Source organism: Heloderma suspectum, chromosome 7, assembly GCF_057233095.1.
Source record: "Heloderma suspectum isolate Gila_16-S chromosome 7, 16-S_ref, whole genome shotgun sequence".
Classification (NCBI taxonomy): domain Eukaryota; kingdom Metazoa; phylum Chordata; class Lepidosauria; order Squamata; family Helodermatidae; genus Heloderma; species Heloderma suspectum.
This window is the reverse complement of record NC_139464.1, coordinates 10503460-10522307: the sequence shown is the minus strand read 5'-3', so window position 1 is coordinate 10522307 and position 18848 is coordinate 10503460. Positions and strand designations below refer to the sequence as shown.

Sequence of the window (18848 nt, the reverse complement as noted above, 5' to 3'; positions counted from 1 at the left end):
TGGAGAAATCTGAGATGGGCTAAATTGAGCGAATCCAACCTGCAGAATCCACTGCGGAGCAAACCCCTCAGGCCGCAGTCTGTGGATTTCCGGATGATTTTTTTACTGTCCCGAAATGTACGCATATAAATTCATAGGAAAACGTGTACATTTCTGTTGAGGAAATGTTGAATGGAATGGGGGACAATACGCTAAATATTATGTACTAACATAAATTATGTAAATACTTGACGTAAATACTTATGTAATTATTTGCGTATTTTTCTGCACAACAACAAAAAATATTCGCATCCATATGTGGGCAGATGACGGAACAAAGGGGAACTGACAATCCGTGAAACACAGACGGAGCGGAGTCTACACAGTCTGTACATCCCTAGATATTCGCCATGCCAGCTAAATAGCTTTCCTATGAATGCCATTTGCTGGAGAACAAGAGCAGGGGTTGTTGACTTCAGGGGTTGTGGATTTTCCAGAAGCATCAGGTTGGCCATGGTGAAAAATGGGGCACTAGATCAGGTGTGTCACACCTCAGGCCCATGGGCCAAATTCAGCATGAGTCTCAGACAGCCACATCCCTTCCCCTGGCATCACCCCCTTTCCACCAATTGGTGGTTTCCCAGCTTTTGCATGTCTTTTGCCCCATGGTTAAAGGCTGAAATCAGTGCTGTGCTGAAAATTTCTCCCACATTTTTCGACCATTCTCACTCAATTTGAGAGAAAAGAAATTGCTTTCGAAAAGAAATTCAATGTTGAAGACAATTTGGAGAAATTCTCATGGGTTGGGTCTGGGTTTCTTGGGCTTAGCTTACTTAGGAGGCGGCCAAGGAGTGAGCACAAGTGTCCTGCTTTTCATTGTACAATCCTCTCTCCGGCAGCCTGTGGCCTCCTCAGCTTCCAACATGTCAACTAAAGCCCAGTTTCAGGTATTCAGGTAATTCCTTTTTCAGGATGTGCAGGCAGCCTGGGAGTCTAGCTGTGATTAAGTATACTCAAAAAAACCCACAAAAATAAATTATAAAACATCCCGAATGAGGCAGAACAATGGAAGCCTCTTTTATGGGGGGAGAAAACTTTCAGGAAATAGGAGGACAGGGTTTGGCAGAGCGCTAACTCCCCCTCATCCTTGGAGCTGGACACAACACTGCCCCCACCTGCATTATGGGGGATGCAAATTGGGCCCAGCCTGCCAAGACAGTTGATGCTGTCACCAAAACCCTTACCAAAAAAGAAAGCAGCTGTGCTACAAGCCCTGCCAATGGGGAGCCGTGCCTGGAAGAAACTGTTGAGAATTTCTCCTCCCCCTGGAGAAATTTGGTGAAACTGTCTCCCAAATTTCTCTGCCCGCAAGTCAGGTGGAGACTTTCAAGAGGGTATTTGCTCACAGCTCTAGTTGAAATGCCTCTCCTAAAGCTTAGTTACTGGCAGCTAAACCATGCTGGTATTGTTGCCCTTACCTCATTTTGTCCTTAGCTCACCCACTGCTTTCGACTTCATCCCCACTCAACACTGGAATGTGGCACCAAGTGCCTTTCCCAACACGAACCTACTCATACACTACGCTCAACATCTAAGGTCCTGCTCCAGCTGCCTGCTCAGAGGACAGCAACAAGGGAGAGGGCCTTCTTGGTGGTGGCCCCCCAACTGTGGAATGATCTCCCTGATGAGGCCTGCCTGGTGCCAACATTGTTATCTTTTCAGTGCTAGCTTAAGACCTTTCTCTTCTCCCAGGCATTTGGCAGCGTATGATAATTTTCAATCAACCCTGGATTGTCTTTTGGTTATGGCTGTTTTCTTGAGATTGCTTGCTTGAAGTTGTTTTAGATATATGTTCTCTTGTGTATATTGTCTGTTCATGTGTTTTTTAGATTAATAGCCATTTACATATGTATACTGTATTTTTTAATGTTTTTAATCTTTGTAAACCTCCCAAAGAGCTAGAAATGTAATAAATAAATAAATAAATAAATATTGAATGTAGCCCTTGGGCTGAAACATGTTCAACACCCCTGGGCTAGATTAACAGTAGTTCTGATCCAGCAAGGCTCTTCTGATGTTCTTCATAGCCAGTGCAGTGGTTACGGGTGTCGGACTAGGACTGGAAAAAACCAGGTTCGAGTCCCTACTCAGCCACGATGCTCACTTTGTGATCCTGGCCAGTCACTACCTCTCAAGCCTAATCTGCCTTACAGGGTTGTAGTGAAGATAAAACAGGGGAGAACCACGGGCAGTGCCTTGGGTTCCTTAGAGGAAAGGCAGAATATAAATAAATATATGCTAATCATTTTTTTTCCAATTTTACTATATGTGGATATTTGGGAACATCAACTGTAGCTATGATCATACATTCTCTTGCAGTTTACTTTAATAAACTAGTAACTTTTTGCCATTCTTCCAAAAAGGCGTGTACATCTCTGCTTCCCCGTACCCATGAGCTTACACAGTAACATTATGTGCCAATTTTTCCTATGCCATTCCCCACCTGATCACTTCCTATTGTTGTGCCAGGTTTTTTGCTATAATCGTTTTAACAGACGATTAAAAGATTTCCCACCAATGCTCTGCTTCCTTTAAACACACACACAGACACACATGCACAATTTGTCATTTGATAGAACAACCTGGGATGTAGGTGCAGGTTTCCTGTTATTTCACTAGGACATTGTAAACACTCCAGTGCAAAAACTTTTCATTTTACGTAGGCAAATACACCGGGGGGGAAAGCCAGCCTCTTAACCCGAACCCTGGAACATTACCCCTCAATTTTTGCAGGCATGTGATGTCTATATTTGTTTTAGCTTTTTCGTACTTGCAGAGTTTTGGAATCCTGCTTTCTGATCTACAGTGCCCTTGCTTGCCTGCAAAGGTATTCCTGGATTTGGGGGTATGTGTTGGCTTCCTGCCAGTCTCCCCGATCCTGCAGGCGTCAGAACAGAAGACAGGGAGGGCTGTTCCTCTTCCTCTGGGATGGGCCTTAAAGGGCATATCTTTCTAAGTCCTTATTTATCAGGCTCCCTCCCCAGCCTTCAAAAGGCATCAGAAGACGTCATCTGCTAAACAGCTACCAGAATCTGTCTGCACTCATGACCTGGCGTTGCATCACTTAGGGCCGTCATCTCCCCCCTCTCCAATATATGCCCCTTCCTCAGAACCCTAACGTGTGACCTCCATCAATGCATCAAAAGTCCAAGGGCCGAGAGCTTCCTCCACCTTTGCAATTTGACAGCAGAGTGGAAGCCTAAGAGGGGCTTCCAGATCCCAGACTTAAAATGGTCAGAAACGCTCATCTCCTTCCAACATCTTTACTCACGTTGACTATAAAAGGCACCGCAAGCATCACCAACACCAGCTCCAGCTGAGGGTCAGGGATGTAGTCCAGAAGAATTTCTTGAAGCTGGAAAAAGAAGACGTCACACACCGTTCATGGAGAGCAAACCGAAACATGAACTAGAGGCACCCTGTCTAGGTGCAGGGGGAGATGCCGCTGCTACAGCTGCCTTGGGTTCTCTGCCTTTGGTCTTGAGCCATAAGCAAAGGAAAGGAAAGGTTCCTCTAGGGATGGTGGAGAATTCCGCCATGGACTCCAGTGAGTCCACGGAGTCCGTGGCGGAACGGAGCAATCCCCCCCTGCCACCCCGCAAAGTCCCCGCGGACCGGATCCTACCTGCTTCCGGCAGTCCAGATCCAGCCACTGCTGGCGGCTGCTCCGATGTGCAGCTGCGAATGGTGTTCTGCGTAGGGGATGCCATTTGCGTCGCTGCTGTAGCCATGATAGGCTACTTAAATATTTACGTAGCCTATCACGGCTAAAGCAGGGATGCAAATGGCATCCACTACGCCATCTGCATCGCTGCTGTAGCCGTGATAGGCTACTTAAATATTTACGTAGCCTATCACGGCTAAAGCAGGGACGCAAATGGCATCCACTACGCCATTTGCGTTGCTGCTGTAGCCGTGATAGGCTACTTAAATATTTACGTAGCCTATCACGGCTAAAGCAGGGACGCAAATGTCATCCACTACGCCATTTGCGTCGCTGCTGTAGCTGTGATAGGCTACTTAAATATTTTCATAGCCTATCATGGCTACAGCAGCGACGCAAATGGCGTCCCCTATGCAGGACGCCATTTGCGTCCACAGCAGCCTGGCTGCGGATCAGATCGGCCAGCGGCTCTGCAGACATGCTGTGGAGCGGAGCTGGCCGGGGAGGATTCCATGGGGGAGGAACGGATCACCTCCCCCCCACTTGAGGATTCCAGGGGGAGGACCGGATCGCCTCCCCCCCCCGCGGACCCCAGCGGAGCAAGGTAAGTGGGGTTTCGTACACCCCTAGGTTCCTCTTGTGCAAGCACCAAGTCATTACTGACCCCTAGAGGAACGCTGTTTTTCCTCGGCGTTTCCTGGCAGACTGTATAGTGGGGTGGTTTGCCATTGCCTTCCCCAGTCCTAACTACCTTTCCCCCAGCAAGGTGGGTACTCATTTTACCGACCTCGGAAGGATGGAGGGCTGAGTTGACCTGAGCCGGCTACCTGAAAACCAGCTTCCGCTGGGATCGAACTCAGATCGTGGGGAGAGTTTCGGTTGCATTACTGCCGCCTAACACTCTGCGCCACACGAGGCTCCACTATACGCAAGGAAACTTATTAATTCTGTGGCTCCCTTGCTGTCCAGGTGAGAGTTACTGCGAGGCTGCTGGAACGCGAACACTAAGTTGTACAGGGAAAAGTGCAGAATGTCACTGCCTGGGGATGGTGGGTAGAGGAGCACTTCCCTTTTGCATCTTTTACCTTGCCCACAACTTATGCCTCAAGTACGTTGAAGGTCTTGCGATCCTTGGGATGGGTATCCTTGGGATACCCTTCAGATATTTTGTCCTGCAACTCCCTTCTCCCCGCAGCATTAGCTATGTTGCCTACGCCATAGGAAGGTAGGAAGCTGCCTTTTACAGAGTCGGGCCCTTGGTCCATTTCACCCAGCCTTGTTGACAATGACCAGCAGCAATGGCTCTCCAGGGTTTAAGGCAGGGATTTTTCAAGCCACACCTGGAGAGGCTGAGGATCAAACCTAGGATCTTCGGCATGGAAATCAGGAGCTCTAGGGCTGATGGGAGTTGTAGGCTTAAACATCTGGAGCGCCACAAGGGACCCATCCCTGAATTACAAGTCTCATCCTTCCCCCAGTGCTGTGGGGATTCCTGGGGCCATGCTGGCTGAGGATTATGGGAGTTGCAGTCCAACATATCTGGAGGGCACCAGGCATCCCACATGTACATGCCAGTAAACTGAACCATCAGTGTTGCACCTCCTGTCAGTCTTCTGTCTGCCTTCCCCTGTTTTTTTCATACAGATGCTCTGGAAATGCCAAATGGATATTTGTTCATTTATACATCCACATCTTGCCTTATGGAAAGAAGTACACATTTTAAGAACATCTGCAAAGCTGTTCCAGGGATTTTTCTTTTTTGCAATCTCACAGGTGTTAGCCAATAAGCACCACCTATGGTCAATGTTTGCTGTAACCTTGTAGAGCTGGGTTCCCTGCCCATCCCAGCACTTGGATCCTTGGAGAAGAAGCAGTTCATTTGGACCAAATGCAGTTGAAGGCAACTTGCAAAAAGGCCCTACTAAATCTGCAAACGTTACATCTCGCTCCATCCAACGTTGCTGGTTTTAAGCCTAGTGGTGCAAGCAATCCAGGATCCAAGTTGCATATAACTCATTCTGTCTCATGATGATATCCAAATCATAAGACTGGACTTGCATGCAATGGTGCCATCGGGGAAGGGCTTTGGGGCAGACATTTAGGGCTCCACTCTGAAGAATGACCAAGAGGGCCTCCAAATACAGCTAGGGCAGCTTACTACATATTAAAGTAAGAAAGATGATACTCGTTACCATCTAAGGAGCCCCCCTCCCGCCCCCGTAAGACCATTACATCCAGAGTCTAAAAATTACCTAACTGTTCCACAGCCATTTGGGAATGCATTTATAAGAAGTAATCAGGGACACCTGAAGGGATTACTTGCCCAGCGATTCATTTTCCTAATAAAGGAATGAAACATGTAAGCTCTTCCTGCCTCACAAGCAGATCCAGAATTCAAAAACCAGCTCAGGATTTCAGTCACCCTGCCTGTTATTCGGAGGAATGTGTTACTGAGTTGCACCTTACCTGTCCTAAGAAGCCATTGCAAAAAACCTGTTTCCTGAGAGCTAAGCTACAGGTTCAACAAAATCATGCGGCAGAAGCCTTCCACCGAAAGTAGGGAGGTCCCTGTTTTGGAAGCTTTCCCACCTCAAAATGTTCCCTGCGTGTAGAAAAAAATGGTGCCTGAGCAAAAGGTTCTGCCCTACTCCTCTTCCTGGTGCATTTTCTATATACAAAAAAGGTGTTTGCAAAAATGTGACAGCCCCACCTGCAGACTGAAGTAATGCAGTCCCAGAGGACTCTACCACACAATTTTACGAAAAACACAGCAAGTTGTTAGGGAACTGAACGCAATAGTTCCATGCATTCTTACCTTCGTCCAGCCAGGAATGAGCAAGACAAGGCTGATGGTCGTTTTCTCAAAGACCATGATTAGCAAATAGAGGATACACTGGCCAATCCAGGCAGCTGCCTGTGGAGGGTCACCTGGAAGAGAGCAAGGATGGAAGTAAACCCACCACATTCTTGTCTCTATTATACAAAGAGCCAGTGAAACTGCCAGCGAAGAGGCACTTGGCAGCTATCTCCAAACCTCCCGACTACCGAACATTCTCTCTTTTACAGTGACGCACACAGGCCAGGCACTCAGTGATGCTGGCATCAGCTTTGCTGTGCAGAAAGATGCTCTCCAACAGACTCCCAGAATGGGAAGATGAAGTTGAAGGAAGGAAGCTTCTTGTCAAAAATAACATCTAGCACTGGATAGCAGTGGATGCGGGATGCGGGGAAGAATGGCCATGCTCTCACTAGGGCAGGGGTGTAGAGCATCTAGGGCAGGGGTGTTGAATCTCAGGCCCACCTGGGAGGCAAATCCGGCCCACCTGAGATCCCTCAAATGGCCAGACCTCCTTCCTCTGGCCCCTTTCCACAACCACCAATCATTTGGTGGTGTCCTGGATTTTGCATGTATACCTCCCCCCGCCACATGCTTCTCCAAGGGTTTAGTGACTGGCTGAAAGAGCTCTAAGCTAAAATATGTTAGAATCTTTGATATTCTGGCCCACCCCTTTACCTTCGGTTCCACTCTGTTTTGCCTTTGGCCCTGCCTACCACTAGGATGCGGCCCCTGATGTCTTCTCCAAAACTGGATTTGGTTGAACAGGTTCAACACCCCTGATCTAGGGCATCATGCCAGCTCTGATAGTGGTCAGCCAAATGCCCCTGTGTGACGGATCTGTCACAAAAGGTTGGGGGCACACTCCTTAATGTGCCTGAAATTACTGAACGATTACTAAAGAAAGTGATTATTCTGCTCCGCCCCCTGCCCCCAAAGCAAAAGCTGCCTTGTCTTGGAGTTGCAAGCCCCAGGCCATGAAAGATAATTAGGAATCCAGAAAATTTAATAAACAATAAGGTAACTGGTACCAATAGAGAAGCTACAAGCAGGTTCACAATGAATTCTGGGTAACTGGCATAAAAATAATGGTCAAGATGACCTGGATGGTATCCAAAGACAAAATGCTGATTTAAAGCCCTATCACTTGGGCCAAAAGTTTATTTGAGTAATGAACAGGTGTGAGAGTGTATAATTCCAGGTCAAAAGTGTACTTAAAAGGTTTTGCTCATCAATTAATGAGCACAAAATATTGTGTAGGGTATACACATCAAAAAGCTTGATATACAGATGTCTAGAAAAATTCATAGGCTTATGTTTAATTAGCAAATTTTGAGTAAGGAGTCATCCTGAGTAAGGAGTCAAAGGTATAACTCAAAATTGATTTTAACTAGCCTGAAAGGTATATTTGTAAGCCTTTTATGTATGTTCTAAAAAAAAAAATTAACAATGTTTAAGAAATAATGAAACAACTAAGACCGTGAGCCCTAATTTATGGGACAGTAATTAATATCAGTTATGAAGTAATTTCTACACAAAAGGGTATAAATATTGGTGGCAAAACCTACAGTGGTTTAGGAATTATGGTTGAACTGAGCAGAGAAAAGCTGGGAAATCATTTTTCTAACTGTGGCGCCAGCCCCCTTTCAAACCACAACGCGCCTTGGGCAAATGGACCAGACCATGTGTGGCAAGTGATGAAGGGCAGGAGCCCACTGGGATGCGCATGTGACCTTTGAACCTCAGAGCTCTGGGACCTATGAGACCTATCACAATAGATCCCCCCTCCAAGGCATCGTTCATGCCTGGGGTGGGTGCCTGGGGGTGAGGGCTCGCGCCTGGGGTGGGGGCCTGGTGGTGGGGGCTCTGGGATAGTGGCACTGCTTTGGGGAGAAGCTCATGCCTGGGTCTGTTGGCTGGCGGCTTGTGCTAGGGATGGGTGTCTGGGGTCGGGGCTCATGCCAGGGCTAGGGGTCTGGGTGGGGGGCGTGATGGAGGTGGGGGTATGGAGGGGAGCTTGGTTGGGGAGCAGTTGGAGGGACAGTGTGGGGGCTTGAACCTAGGTCTCTGCAGTGAAGACTCACGGCCAATCTAACTGGTGGGGCGAAAAGAGGGGGTTCACTGAAGGCAGAGCCACGGGGGTCGCCGAAGGGCACCTATTTCGCTATACATAAGCCTTTTGTTACACAGTTCAACCCACCAACCCCCCTCCCAGACATTTCTCCAGAATAACAACACAGAGAAAGCAGTTTGTGACAGCTGCCACTTACTGAAAGCAAAAGTGGGGAGAGGAACCCCATTTCACTCACACGCGCGCGCACACATTTACATGGGAGGAAGTCCCACTGAATTCAGTGAGATGTTCTTCTGAGTAGACCTACGTAGGATTGTTGTATATATCCCATCATTTAAAAGCACTTGGCATACACAAGCAAATAATGCCAATGTGTATTCTGTCACAACAACAAGTGTCATCTTAAGTTGCAGCACCAGAAATTGAAAAGGATTGATATTAAGAATAGAATCCACCCACACCAAGCGCTATATGCAAACACACACACGTACGTTAGAATTTATCAGTTTGCAAATCCCTCCCCCCACCACCCACCAAGCCGAAATACACTGTTACACAACGTGGCAACACAGATTTAAATGCATCCCCCTTACCCCTATTTATTTAGTCACAACCCCAAAAAATGATTCACAGTTTTTGGAAACAAAAAATGTGAATCAACCACCCTTGTGCAAGGGCAGGGCACAGCCCCGTCATTCCCTCTCCCTGCCTTGATTGATGGACCTGGACCACACTGCTCTGCCACTGACTTCCAGAGGGCACCTTTAAATCCTCCCCATCCCGCCACATGCCACAGCTCAGCACGAATACTTTGAAGGTTCCAACAATACAAACAAATGGATTTTTTTCGGGAGGGGGGGGAAGTTCATATCTCCCCCAATCCTTGGCCAATCTTGTTGGATTTCGACCTCACTGCTAGTTAACTCATTCTCTCCCAGCCTAGCAAATCTGGCCACCTTCCATCCATATTTCACGAGACAGGCAGTTCATCACACTTTCTCACTCTTTGTTCTTGAATTTTAACACTCCAATTTTTTTTTCTACCATAGCCTATGAACTAGAAGAACTCCCTGCGGACTTATATCTCAAGGGGCAATGCTAACTTCTGTCCATGAGGCCCTACATGAGCGGTGAATCCTTTTCCTCTGATAACATCCCACAATAAGCTTTGTTATGCACCAAACTTAGCTAATCCACCGGAAAATTGCATAGCTATCTATGTGCAAAATTTGGGGCAGTTCAGACAAGGGGTGCTTAGCAATCCCCCCCAAACTGACTTTTTGCCCCAAAGGAAAAATGCGCAAAATAGTGTTCCCAACCCTAACTATGGGTGGCTCAACCCACCATATGCTGATTTTAGAATGCAGGAGCTTCTTCTTAGAAGCTCATCATGCCTCTGTACCTGTCCTCTGAATAGCCTATTCAGTATTGAATGGGGAACTTGGTACTTAGTATGCGATCTCTCCTTTTTAAGGTATTAAGACTAGAAGTCTAAAAACAAAAGACGTTTAAGAAGTTCTATTTCTTTTTAAGTTATTAAGAGCTAAGGATTTTTAGCAAAACTGTTTAGCAACAAGAAATATTTTAATGTCATTATATGCAAGTTATATTCTCATGTGATGTTAAAAGCATATTTGTAATAAAAATAAAACATGGATCAAAAAAGATTTTCCTGTACTAATTCTTGTTAGAACAAAACCTAGATTTGCAACCCACGAAACAATCCTAGGTGTACACTTCGTTTAGAAATATTTAAACTGCTATTAGGTGGTAAACAGACAGCTAAATGCTCTCAAAGTACTGAACTATAGACAGCTCAAACAAAGTCCCTAAACCGTAGCACCTGGAAAGCCTAAAAGCAGGACATCTTTGTGACAGCTGTTACCTACCTGCAAAGCCAGGTAATCAGGAGTATATCACCTCCTGCCATCATCAGCAATAGCTGTTAAGAGGTTTATTTATTTATTACATTTACATCCCACCTTTTTCCTCCTAAGCAACCCAAGGCAGCGTACATAATCCTCCTCCTCCTCTCCATTTTATCCTCACAACAACAGCCCTGTGAGGTAGGTGAGGCTGAGAGTCTGCGACTGGCCCAAAGTCACCCAGTGAGCTTCCATGGCTGAGCAGGGCCTAGAACCCGGATCTCCTGGCTCCCAGTCCAACACTCTAGCCACTACACCACACTGGCTCTAATGTCCGTGAAATTAATCAAACCCTTCTAAGTTACTTCTGCTAGCTGGCATCACAATCTGGCAGTTACTTCCATAGTTTAACTCTCCATTGCTTGCAGGAAGAGGCAGAATAATTGTGACCCCGCTTGCCCCTCTACCAGCCTGGGAACGCTGGCCGCACAAGGTGCACAAGTCTGGTGATCATCCCCTCACCACCCCCTGTATGTGGGACTCAAAAGTGCTAGGACAGAGCTGATGCAACTCCTCCAACCCCATCCTCACTCGAAAGCAAAGGGGTCAGTTAAATAACTAACTGGCAGTGCCCACATTTGCTTTCAACCAAGAGGGCTAGTTGATAGAGGGAACAATATCCCATAAGCCCACCAATGATGTTCCAAAAGGTCCTGGTCTGAACTTCTCTGGAACGAGAGAGAGGGAGGGAGAGAGAGGGGGGGGGGAGAGAGAGAGAGAGAATGAAGAAACAACTGTCTCGACCAGCCTTCTCCAACATGGCACTCTCGAGATGTGTTGGATGATAATTCCCATAATTCCAAGCCAGCACAACCAATGGTTCCTGCTGGCCAGGAATTATGGAAGTTGCAGTCAAAACATCTGGAGGGCACCAGGCTGGGAAAGGCTGGTCTAGAAAAAAATTGTGGGGATTCATGGAATGGTTTTTCAGAGGCCAGATGAGCAACTGTTCCAGTTCTTACTGATCAAAAGCCAAGGGCTATCTCATCCCCAAAGGATTGTACTGTTATGGGGAGGGGGCATAGCTCAATGGCAGAGCCCCTGCTTTGCACACAGAAAGTCCCAGGTTCAATCCCTGGCATCTCCAGGTAGGGCTAGGAAAGAATCTTGCCTGAAACCCTGGAGAGTCATTGCTGCTAGTCATAGAATCATAGAATCATAGAATAGTAGGGTTGGAAGGGGCCTACAAGGCCATCGAGTCCAACCCCCTGCTCAATGCAGGAATCCAAGTCGCAGCATCCCTGACAGATGGCTGTCCAGCCTCGTCTTGAATGCCTCCAGTGTGGGAGAGCCCACCCCCTCCCTAGGTAATTGGTTCCATTGTCGTATTGCTCTAACAGTCAGGAAGTTTTTCCTGATGTTCAGCCAGAATCTGGCTTCCTGTAACTTGAGCCCATTAGTCAGCACTGACAATACTGGGCTAAGATGGATACATGGCCTGACTCAGTATAAGGCAGCTTCCTATGCTCCTATGACTCCAGAATAGCCTACAGAACTGTAGCTCTCTGCCCAGGGAATTGACAGACAAACTAAAGTTATATGGAACCCTAGTCCACATCCATCAGCCTTCCATATAGTTCATTAAAAATTTGAGTCTGGACTTTTTTTGGGGGGGAACAGATGTGGAAACTATTCCCAGGTATGGACACTTTCAGTGGCTCCACTAGGATATCCTGTCTGGACCAAATCCGAACCCCTTGGGCATTGTACAAAGGTTGCTATCTAGGTATTTTAGCAGTGCAGAAATGGGGATATAATCCCCCCACCCCAGATGCTCAAAACCAGAAGATCACCTGACAAAAATGTCAGTGCTCATCACATTCTGACTTCTGGTTACACACATGCTGCTGAGAGGTGACAAGGCACACTGATGGAGACTAAAGGCCAAATGGGTTTTTGTGTTTTATGAGTTTTTGTGCCCTGGATTAATTTCAAAATGAATTAAAGACGGTAACATATTTTTCCCTTCTAAAGTGTTTCTCAACTCCATGTGCTTTCCTTAACAAGGATCTTCCTGTGAGGCACATAATTTTGCCTCTACCTCTGGGTACTTCACTGCCCTTGTGACTTCAAGTGAAACTTTGTAACTTGTCTGCTGACATAGATGCACATGGATGCATGCACCTGTGCACAGGAACATAAGAAGAGTGCTGCTGGATCGGACCAAGGGTCCATCTAGTCCAGCATTCTGTTCACACGGTGGCCAACCAGCTGCCCACAAGGAACCAACAAGCAGGGTATGAATGCAACAGCACCATGCCAGCTGTAAGGGGCATTGAAAACACAGGGCAGGCCCAGGTCCTAAAAATAAGCTAGTAAATCACTTTGTATCTCCACCCCCCTTCCTGGTTTCTAAAATGCCTGGATAAAAAGAATCTGGCTGTAGCAGCAATATCCTTGTCTGACCTCCACCTTGAAATACTCATGAGGGTTCAGGACACCTGTACCAGCTGCTGGACACAGCCACGCAAGGACATATGAGCATTTCCTTGTACTCATGATAGAGTCACCTTTCCCAGTGCAGACCTACTCAATGTCTATAAGCAGCCATGGAGCGCCACATGTCTGAGTTTACGAGATGCTAAAGGTATGATAGTGCCACTGTTATCTCACACCGTTGTGTAACCAGACCTGCAATGGCATGGCTAATCAACTGTGAAAAGGACAGCCCAAGACTAGCAAGAGGGACTGAGTAAGTAAGCAAGAAGAAGAAAGCATTATTCATCATCGGCTGACAGGTCATTCAGCACTCATCTCTTACAAAGAGAAACTTTCAGTCTTGCTCAGAAAACATCCAGATGTTTTCTTATGGGGATACAAAAATGGTTACTACATTCCCAAAATTTTCATAAGCAGATTTAGAAGCAACCCAATGGTTCATGTAGGCCAACCCTTCAGCCAAAGAGCAAGTTCTGGGAAGTCAGTGCAGTGCAATGTTGTTGAGAGTTGCATCTCAACATGAGATGCAAGTCTCATGTCAAAGCCCCCCCCCCCCGGGGGGGGGGGCTCAGGTTAAAGACAGATCCAGATTTTTGTGGGGGGTTGTGAGAAAGACACTACCAGTGGGCTTTGCTTGTCTCTAGGTAGAGGAGTAGGTAGGTGTGTGTGTGTGTGTGTGTGTGTGTGTAGACATGGCTCAGTGACAGAGTCCCTGCTTTGCATGCAGAAGGTGCCAGGTTTGATCCCCAGTGTCTCAAGGTAGAGCTGGAAAAAACTCGTGCCTGAAACCCTGGACAGCCTTTGCTGCCAGTCAGTGTTGACAATATTGGGCTAGATGGACCAATGCTCCTCTGACTCAGTATAAGGCAGCTGCCTATTTTACACACACACACACACACACACACACACACACTTATTTTTAATCCATGCTGATTCCAAGGCACTGAGCAGGACGCAACACTCATGTTACTCCCTTGCTTTATTGAGTCTTTGCGGACCGCCCACCACACACACACACACACACACACACAGAGACAGAGAGACAGAGAGAGAGAAAGAACGAACAGCAGCAGTTAGACAGCAATGCAGACGTCAGAAACACCCAGCGAATGGAAATTTTTGCTGCTACTCTGTAAAAAGCAAAAAAGCCATGCTGAAAAGTCACTTCCATTTAAAGAGAGGATTTTTTTTTTAGACTGACAGTTCCACAATACTGTCACACTCTTGAACAGTACTATCAAACCTCTTTCACCCTGAGGGCCAAATTTAATTGCAGAGAAGCTCAGGGGTGGAGGCAGGGGAATGGGGCATGTCCCTCTGGGGAACCCCAGAGGGCCGGACTGGGACCCCTCCTAAGAATACATAATGAACTTTTCCTTGCCACAGCCAGCTTCAAAACACCTGAGATGCAGGAAAAAGAGCTTCCAAGGGCAGAGGTTGCTGTTGCATCCAGGAAGCTCTTTGCACTTTGTAAATGTGCAAAAACAGTACCTGCAGGTTGCCCCAAAGATTCCCACTGCTAATGTGCATGGAAAAGCGCAGCCCATGAGTGTACACCAGCAAGCAACATGGCAGAGGAAATCAGTGATGGGTCCCTCAACAGTCTCTGGGCTGCTGCAAATAGCCAACCCCGTAACCCATGGCTGACACTAGCAATGGAGGAGAGACACATATGGTCAAAAGTGGAAAGAGAAAGGAAGGCTGATTTGAAACAAGCCAGAGACTTTTGGCTGAACACCTCCAATCAGCCTATATAGGCCACATTTGCAGCACTATCCTGTATTTACATTCACACTTTACACAAAACAGAGCAAAAGGCATTTTTAGGGTCTTGCACAAAATGCCGTCTACTGTCTTTGCATGAGGCAAGGAGATGGAACAAATGGATTGTTTCCGTTCTGCACTTGAACTTTGCTTTCTTTTGTGCTCATAATCTATCCCCAGCTGGTGTGCAATGACTCCTGGAGGAAAAAAAACATTTTTAGCGAACACCCCCCCTCCAAAAAAATCCTCATAACAAAACCACAGCGGCCTTTAAAAGTCCCCCAGCTGCTCAAACTCCACTAAACATTTCCAGATGCAGCCTCAAGCCTAGATGTAAATTATATGCTTCTTCAAAAACTGTAACCACCCACCTGCTACTGCCAGTTGGTTCTCTACCTCGAAGTACCACTGCACGCACGTCCAAATTATCTCTCACTGCTTACGACCACATAAAGCAAATTGTGTACCCCTTGAGACAGCTCACAAGCTAGGAGGCCAGCATTAACTATAACAACAGTGCAAAGAACAGATGTCTCCGAGGATGTGAACACTGGAACCAGGGAGCAAGGATCACGCAGATCAGAGGCACTAACTAGACATCGGCAAAAGATTTTGCAGCTTTCGGGGGGGGGGGGAGCTACAGATAAAGTGTTTATGGGAGAAGGTGTAGGACAGGATCCAAAAGAACTGAGCAACTGATAACTGTGAAGTAAGAAAGCTACTTTATATGCCCAAGGGGGGCTATGGAGTTGTCTTTCCTCAATAGCTCCCTGCAAGCCATTTTTGGATCTAAGCTGATCTTCCAAGGAGTTTGCAATGTGGCAAGGAGATCTATTCCAAGAAAGAAGAAAATCCCACAGGGATCAAGGCACTCGAATTTGCCTAGAGAAGGGCTTAAAGTGCACAGGATAATGATCATGTTAGCCCCCACCCCAGTCTCTTTTGGTTATATGGGAGAAAAATAGAAACTACATGTGATGCCATGTGTGCTTTGAGCCTAGATCTCCGTGGATCATGGCCATAGTCACAGCTGGGTGTATTCCATCCAAAGCAATACACACAACACACCCCAGAATAGCTGAAACCAGCAATCTGTATTAATAATGCAAGCTGAACAAGTCTGCATTATTATTATTTTTGCATAATCTTGCTACTTTCTAAAGTATACCACATAGGAACCTGCCTTATGCCAGGTCAGACTGTTTGTCCATCTAGCCCAACACTGTTTGTTCTGACTGGCAGTAGCTTCCTGGAGTCCCAGGCACAGAATGGTTTTCCCCCCCATCACTTGCTACTTGAGATCCTTTAACTGGAGATGCCAGTAGAAGCTGAACCTGGGGCTGTTTTGCAAGCAAAGCAGGTGCTCAACCACGGAGCTATTCTCGTTCTGCTATCATTGGGGGGGGGGGGCAGCTATATATAGGGCCTGAAGCTTCACTCCCAACCACAGGAGAGTGGGGGGAACCTTATTGAGCCATCCCTCTGTCTTCTACCATTTTTGCTGGCGTTGCCCATATTCTTCTAAGCATCTCTTCACAGGCATAAGGGCTAGAAACTTGCCTTTTAGTTTAAAAAAAGAATGAAAGCTAAGATTTCTCAGGAAACTGAATTCTGCATCCATTACCATATTGACATTCCTGTTAAGTCACAGTATACAAATATCCCTAGTTGTAGTCAATAAGATTTAAAAAACAACAACCAAGAAATGTCACAGCAATGTACACCAAGTGGGCACAATCCAGCAAGATGCTCAGGTTCACATTGCTCCTTTATGGGTTGTTTTGCCATTAAAATGCGCAAAGTGAGCAAAGGGCTGGATGCGCCTGATCTCGTCTGATCACGGAAGCTAAGCAGGGTCAGCCCTGGTTAGTACCTGGATGGGTGACCACCTGGGAATCAGGCTTCCTGTATTGACCAGGGCATTGGACTTGATGGTCCTGTACGCCCCTTCCAACCCTATGATTCTATAAAACTATCAATGTTGTTGTTCAGTCATGTCTGACTCTTCGTGACCCCATGGACCATAGCACGCCAGGCCTTCCTGTCCTGCGCTCTCTCCCGGAGTGTGCGCAAGTTCATATTCATTGCATCGGTGATGCTATCTAGCCATCTCATCCTCTGTCGTCCCCTTCTCCTTTTGCCTTCAGTCTTTCCCAGCATCAGGGTCTTTTCCAGAGAGTTTTCTCTTCGCATTAGGTGGCCAAAATATTGGAGCTTCAGCTTCAGTATCTGTCCTTCCAATGAGCACTCAGAGTTGATTTCCTTTAGGATGGAATGATTTGACCTCCTTGCAGTCCAAGGGACTCGTAAGAGTCTTCTCCAGCACCACAGTTCGAAAGCATCAATTCTTCGGCGCTCAGCTTTCCTTATAGTCCAGCTCTCACAGCCATACGTTACTACTGGGAAAACCATAGCTTTGATTAGACGGACCTTTGTCGGCAAGGTGATGTCTCTGCTTCTTACTATGCTGTCTAGGTTTGCCATAGCTTTCCTCCCAAGGAGCAAGCGCCTTTTAATTTCATGGCTACAGTCACTGTCTGCGGTGATCTTGGAGCCCAAGAAAGTAAAATCTGTCACTGCTTCCATTTCTTCCCCTTCTATATGCCAGGAAGTGATGGGGCCAGATGCCATGATCTTCGTTTTTTTAATGTTGAGTTTCAAACCAGCTTTTGCACTCTCCTCTTTCACCCTCAACAAGAGGCTCTTTAGATCCTCTTTGCTTTCTGCCATTAGGGTGGTATCGTCTGCGTATCTGAGGTTGTTGATAATTCTCCTGGCAATCTTAATTCCGACCTGTGATTCATCCAACCCGGCGTTTCTCATGACGTACTCTGCATATAAGTTAAATAAGCAGGGTGACAATATGCAGCCTTGTCGTACTCCTTTCCCAATTTTGAACCGATCGGTTGTTCCATGTCTGGTTCTTACTGTTGCTTCTTGACCCTCGTACAGGGTTCTCAGGAGACAGGTAAGGTGGTCTGGTACTCCCATCACTTTCAGAATTTGCCACAGTTTGTTGTGATCCACACAATCAAAGGCTTTAGCGTAGTCAATGAAGCAGAAATAGACGTTTTTCTGGAATTCTCTTGCTTTCTCCATGATCCAGCGAACGTTGGCGATTTGATCTCTAGTTCCTCTGCCTCTTCGAAACCCAGCTTGTACTTCCGGTAGTTCTCGGTTCGCATACTGCTGAAGCCTAGCTTGTAGGATTTTGAGCATCACCTTGCTGGCATGTGAAATGAGCGCAATTGTGCGGTAGTTTGAACACTCTTTGGCGTTGCCCTTCTTTGGAATTGGAATGTAAACTGACCTTTTCCAGTCTTGTGGCCACTGTTGTGTGTTCCCAATTTGTTGGCATATTGAGTGCAGCACTTTAACAGCATCATCTTTCAGGATTTGAAATAGCTCAGCTGGAATGCTGTCATCTCCGCTAGCTTTGTTGTTACTAATGCTTCCTAAGGCCCACTTGACTTCACTCTCGAGGATGTCCGGCTCAAGTTCAGTGACCGCACTATCATGGCTATCAAGGACATTACTATCATGGCTATCAGGGACATTAAGATCTTTCCTGTATAGTTCTTCTGTGTATTCTTGCCACCTCTTCTTAATCTCATCTGCTTCTGTTAGGTCCCTGCCTTCTTTGTCCTTTATCATGCCCGTCTTTGCACAAAACGTTCCCTTGAGATCTCCAGTTTTCTTGAAGAGATCTCTAGTCTTTCCCATTCTGTTGTTTTCCTCAATTTCTTTACATTGTTCATTTAAGAAGGCCTTCTTGTCTCTCCTTGCTATTCTCTGGAACTCTGCATTCAGTTGGATATATCTTCCCCTTTCTCCCTTGCTTTTCGCTTCCCTTCTTTCCTCAGCTACTTGTAAAGCCTCATCAGACAGCCACTTGGCTTTCTTGCATTTCTTTTTCTTTGGGATGGATTGAGTTGCTGCCTCCTGAACAATGTTACGGACCTCCGTCCATAGTTCCTCAGGCACTCTGTCTATCAGGTCTAATCCCTTAAATCTATTCCTCACCTCCACTGTATATTCATAAGGGATATGATTTAGGTCATACCTGAATGGTTTAGTGGTTTTCCCTACGTTCTTCAATTGAAGCTG

The 18848-nt window shown here is 46.5% G+C and overlaps 1 protein-coding gene across 1 annotated transcript in view; it reads right to left on the bottom strand.

Annotated features, from left to right (window-relative positions):
* Positions 1-18848, bottom strand: part of LOC146339328 (store-operated calcium entry regulator STIMATE-like) — a 59664-nt gene that overhangs the window by 10758 nt on the left and 30058 nt on the right. The window contains exons 5-6 of the mRNA XM_084811686.1: positions 6519-6631; positions 3311-3394 (exon numbers count right to left, since the gene is read on the bottom strand). Of these exons, the coding sequence (XP_084667812.1) occupies positions 3311-3394; positions 6519-6631 (197 nt within the window). The remainder of the gene's footprint in view (positions 1-3310; positions 3395-6518; positions 6632-18848) is intronic.